We start from the raw sequence: 4,518 nt of genomic DNA, 5'->3' as shown, positions 1-4,518 counted from the left end.
GGGGTGAGGGGGTGAGGGGGTGCCGAGATCGCATCTTGGATCGTGCGCTGTGAACGAGTGGCTCCTGTGGCGCCCATGACGCTATGGGGGACTGCGGGCCCCGCTATAGCTGCGTGCTGCCAGCTGACCCGCAGCTGCAGCTGTCGCTGCCGCCTCCCGCACAGCTGAACCCCGTCTCTTGGCACTTGGCAGTCCTTGCTGGCCCCTCCATCGTCAAATCGTGCTCTCCCGCCACTGTACCAAACTTTCGCCCACAACTTCCCCAATCCTCCCCCATCCACACACTGCCCTCAGCCGCGCCGCACTCAGCCCTCCTGCCCCTGGATTGGGTCCCCCAAACCCCTTTCACCCCTTCAGGCCTTGCTGACCCTCCACACTCCACTCCAGCCCCGGTCAAACCCGGTCAACCCAGCCGTATCCAGGGTCGCCCCTCACCCGACGGGCAGGATCATGAACTCCTGCATGGCCAGGCCGTTGCCCGCGTGCTCGCCGCCGTTGATCACGTTGAAGGACGGCACGGGCAGCACCTGTCAAGGCGCGGCGAGGGCAGGCGGACGGGCGCGGCGCAGATCAGGGCGCCGGACGCCCGATGGCCGACGGGCCCCTCTAGATTGCTGGCAATGGCGCACTGCGGACTACAGTCCACACGTGCTGGGCTCTGGGCCGCCTCCGCTGCCTCTGCCGCCTTTGACTGTGTCAGGTGAACCGCCAAGGAGAACCCCGCTCTGGCAGCCAGCCGCGGCCGATGCCAAGCGAGCGCCGCTGCGGCCTGTGCACCGCCCCTGCTCCCTGCTCCCCTCCCGCTCGCCCCGGGGCCCTCACCAGCTTGGTGCTGCCGGCCAGCTCGGCGATGTACTTGTACAGGGGCAGGCCCTTCTCGGCGGCGCCGGCCTGCGCGCATGGAGCAAACAGCAATTGACCCCTGCCGCCCTCAGCAATACCTCCGCACCTGGCACTGCGCCGCACCCGCCCGCACCGCATCATCATTTGCACTTGCTGCCTTGCGTCCTCGCGCACCAAACCACCGTTTAGATCCCTGGGCAGCGGCCGCTGCGCTGCCGCCAGGCAGCGCCGTCCCCAGCGCCCGGCGGCCGCGGCCCCGACTCGCCTTGGCGATGGCCATGGACACGGCCAGGATGGCGTTGGCTCCGAGCTTGCCCTTGTTGTCGGTGCCGTCCAGGGCGATCATCTGCTCGTCCAGGCCCTTCTGGTCGGTGGGGTTCTTGCCCTGGTGGTGCGGTGGGCACGATTCACGGGCAGGACAAATGAGCGGATCTTGTGTGCTGTGAGCGGGCTTTGTACGCGGGACCAGATAAGCCGGGGGTCGCGCATGAGCTGGGGCGCATGCGGAGTGCTGAGAGCTTGAGCCGCGATCGCAGGAACTCCATGCGAGCCGTCGCAGGCGGCCTTGGCTGTTTCCGGCGCATGGCAGTCCCCGGACTGCGCCGCATTTGTCCAGGCCGCCCGCCCGCCCGTCCGCGCCAGCCACGCACGATGATGGCGGGGGCGATGACGTCGTTGACGTTGGCGACCGCCTTGAGCACGCTCTTGCCCATGTACCTGCGCGCAGCCACGCACAGTGGCGCAGGGGCGCGTGCACGCTGCAGTTGAGCGTCGCCTCTCTGCCACGCAGCCGGGCCGCCGCGTGCTGCCCAGGAATTTGGCCTAGACTTGATTTTGACTGCAGGCAGTACCAAGCAGCTGCCGGGGTTGGCGAATGGCAGGTTTGACAGCGTGCATGGCGCGGCCGTCACTACAACCAACCGCACACGCACTTGCTCTTGTCGCCATCGCGCAGCTCGACCGCCTCGTGGATGCCGGTGGATGCGCCGCTGGGCACAGCCGCGCGGAAGACGCCCTTGCCGGTCGTCACCTCGGCCTCCACGGTAGGGTTACCACGGGAGTCGAAGATCTGACGTCCGACAACCTTGGTGATCTCCGGGGGAGTCGCCTTGAGCAGCTCCGCGGCCTATACAAGAGCGCAAAAGTACGCGATCGACGTAAAGAATGCGTTCCGATATTGAACGGGCCCGCCAGCGGACTGTGAACGCCATCTAGGGCTGGGCACTCCGCCGGCTCACCATGAATGCCAGGGGATCGGAGGGCTTCTCCTTCACGCAGGAGTTGAGGACGTCCTCAACCTTCTTCTGCAGGCCTGCATCGGCATGGCACGCGGGGAAGCCGCATTTGGCGTGGAGCACATGCCAGCCATCCGAGAGCGTCCCCGACACGCCCGCTCAGCGGCTTAATCACCATGCTTATCGATGTACTCCTGGATGGGGGTAGCAGTGGCAGCCATGGTGCTGGTCGGGGTTGGTGATCTGCGAGCCCTGTTGGAAAGCGCAGGACGGGTGGCGAGGGCTAGACGATAGGTGCAGTGTAAAGGCCTGCACGAGAGCATCGAAGTCACAATGTACAATCGGGGTAATAATTCTGAGAAGGTGGGCGAGTCGCAATTTGTCTACGGTAGGCGTGCGTTTCATCGCCGCACCTTTTCCCTCAGCACGCCCTCCCACAGAGCTGCGACCTGTCGAATTAGATCTTGAGACTGCTTGCGGCAGGTAACAGGGCCAATGTGCTATCGCTGCCGGCTGTGCGTTGACCCAGCCGCAACCCGACCCTGGCCGCGGCTCCGCCCAATGCTGGGAGCATCAACGGCAGCCCAGAAAATTCCTGAACAGCATCTCAAGGCCTCCCGCCTCGTCAAAACCGCGCCCGCACGCACCAAGCTCGACATTTACAGCCATTGCATATGCAAAACTCTGCAAGCACGGCGGCTCGGCCCGCCCAGCGCGCCGGTCAACAGCCGGCGGCCACGCACAGCGCCCGTGCCCGCGCGCCCCGGGATCCGCGCCGAATCACAGTATCTTGTTGCGCATGTCCTCGAGCTTCTTGAGCACCTCCCCGGGCGTCCGCTCCAGCTCGTCCGCCACCGCCTTCTGCTTGGCCGCGGGCATGGAGGGGAACTGGCCGCAGAGGTCTCCGTCGACGCAGTGGCGCACCGGGAAGTAGGCGCTGCGGAAGGCCATGTGGTCGCGGCCGGACAGGGGCGGGTGCTCCTGGCGCAGGTGCATCTCGAGGTGCAGGAAGAAGTCCATGTCCTGGGGTGGGGCCCGGGGCCGGGGTTTGGGACGGGGTCAGGGTCAGGGTGGGGGTAGAGGGGCAGGGTGAGGAGAAGGGGGCCCCCGGGTTGCGCATCCACCAAGCGTGCGAGTCGGACGAGCGCCGCGTGGGGCCCGCTGCCTGAGCAAAGGCGATTGGGAGGTTGCCGGGCGGAGCTGCATGTAGGCCGGACGGCTTGCGGACGCATGCAGGGCGGCGAAAGGGTGCCGGCGTCATCCCGAAAGCAGCTCTTCGCAGGCGAGCGCAGGCGCAAGCGTGCGCGCCGGCCCCCTGCCCACCTCCTTCGACGCGAAGGGGTAGAGCGCCCCCACGCCGCCCATGATGGTCCCGTACAGCAGCGACTCGCTGCCGCCCGGCTGCAGCGTCGCGCGCTGCAGGGAGGTCACCGTGTCGCCGACGTGGAACTGCACGATGGGCTCCACCTTGTTGGCGGCGCCGTTGAGGCGGCCCAGGGTGGACGCGTTCTTGCCGCCGGTCGGGTCCTCCTCCACCTGCAGTTGAGGGCGGAATGATTGATTGCTTCCACTGCAAGACCCCTCCCTCCCGATCCGCCACACCATCGGCATCCACGCGCGTCCAGTCGCAACGGCACAAGCCTGGGAGGCGCGCCTAGGAGGCACGGTCTGCACCCTGCTCGGAAAAACCAACACGCGGAGGCCGCGCCCCACCTGCGCCGAGACGTCTGCGGGCAGCCGCAGCACCGAGAGGTTCCCAAACTTGTCCGCGACCGCGACCGTGTCGTAGTCCAGCGGCAGCGTGGCCGTGACGTAGCGCGGGGTGGCGTCGTCGGCGAAGACGTAGAAGGTGTTGTCGCGCTTGTTGTAGCGCAGGAAGTGGACAGACTCCTGTGCAGCCGAGACGCGTGAGGGCGGGGAGGGAGGGGGGGGGCGAGCGTGATGGCGGTTGGAGGGAGATGGGCGGGCGCCTTCAAGGAGAGTGCGCTGCGCCTGCAAAGCAGGGCAAGCGCGCAGCCGCGCCGCCCCGTCGGTGATCAAAGGGGCGGCACAGGCACGCCGTTCCGAGGCCAGCCCCCTCTCACAACCGCCCTCTGCTGCTGGAAACACACCAACCCCTTCCGCCCCACCCCGGCAAGCCCTGAAAAACATCCTGCACTGCATGCCCCAACGCCGCGGCCCGCTCGCCTGCACGTCCGACGCGTAGACGCGCGACCCCATGGCCTGCAGCTGCACCACGTGGTGCGGCAGCTGCCGGTACTCGCACTTGCGCAGCAGCTTCCTGCGCCCGAGGTCGAACAGCCGCAGCACGGGGCCGACGCCGGCGAGCAGGCGGCCCTTGAAGGGCACCAGGGCGCCGGGGATGCCCTCCAGCTGCGTCTTGTGCAGCAGCTCGAGGCGGGACCCCTCGTCCAGGATGCTGCGAGGTGCGTGCGTGTAT

At 67.4% G+C, this 4,518-nt stretch overlaps 2 protein-coding genes across 2 annotated transcripts in view; both read right to left on the bottom strand.

Moving 5' to 3' along the window:
- Positions 1–431: 431 nt before the first annotated feature.
- On the bottom strand, positions 432–2,299 carry MNEG_10533 (enolase; the record flags this gene model as incomplete). Its single annotated transcript, XM_014040996.1, has 7 exons — positions 432–527; positions 823–891; positions 1,109–1,228; positions 1,494–1,560; positions 1,776–1,969; positions 2,082–2,155; positions 2,254–2,299. The coding sequence occupies 7 exons, from the start codon at positions 2,297–2,299 to the stop codon at positions 432–434; spliced, it is 666 nt and encodes a 221-aa protein (XP_013896450.1).
- A 559-nt stretch (positions 2,300–2,858) lies between these two features.
- The window catches only part of MNEG_10532 (Splicing factor 3B subunit 3), a gene marked incomplete at both ends in the record, with an annotated part of 6,227 nt that continues 4,567 nt past the window's right edge, over positions 2,859–4,518 (bottom strand). Inside the window, 4 exons of the mRNA XM_014040995.1 lie at positions 2,859–3,101; positions 3,402–3,614; positions 3,792–3,968; positions 4,272–4,497. Of these exons, the coding sequence (XP_013896449.1) occupies positions 2,859–3,101; positions 3,402–3,614; positions 3,792–3,968; positions 4,272–4,497 (859 nt within the window). The remainder of the gene's footprint in view (positions 3,102–3,401; positions 3,615–3,791; positions 3,969–4,271; positions 4,498–4,518) is intronic.

This window comes from Monoraphidium neglectum, assembly GCF_000611645.1.
Source record: "Monoraphidium neglectum strain SAG 48.87 unplaced genomic scaffold scaffold02356, whole genome shotgun sequence".
NCBI classification, from domain to species: Eukaryota; Viridiplantae; Chlorophyta; class Chlorophyceae; order Sphaeropleales; family Selenastraceae; genus Monoraphidium; species Monoraphidium neglectum.
This window is presented reverse-complemented; position numbering and strand designations above follow the sequence as displayed.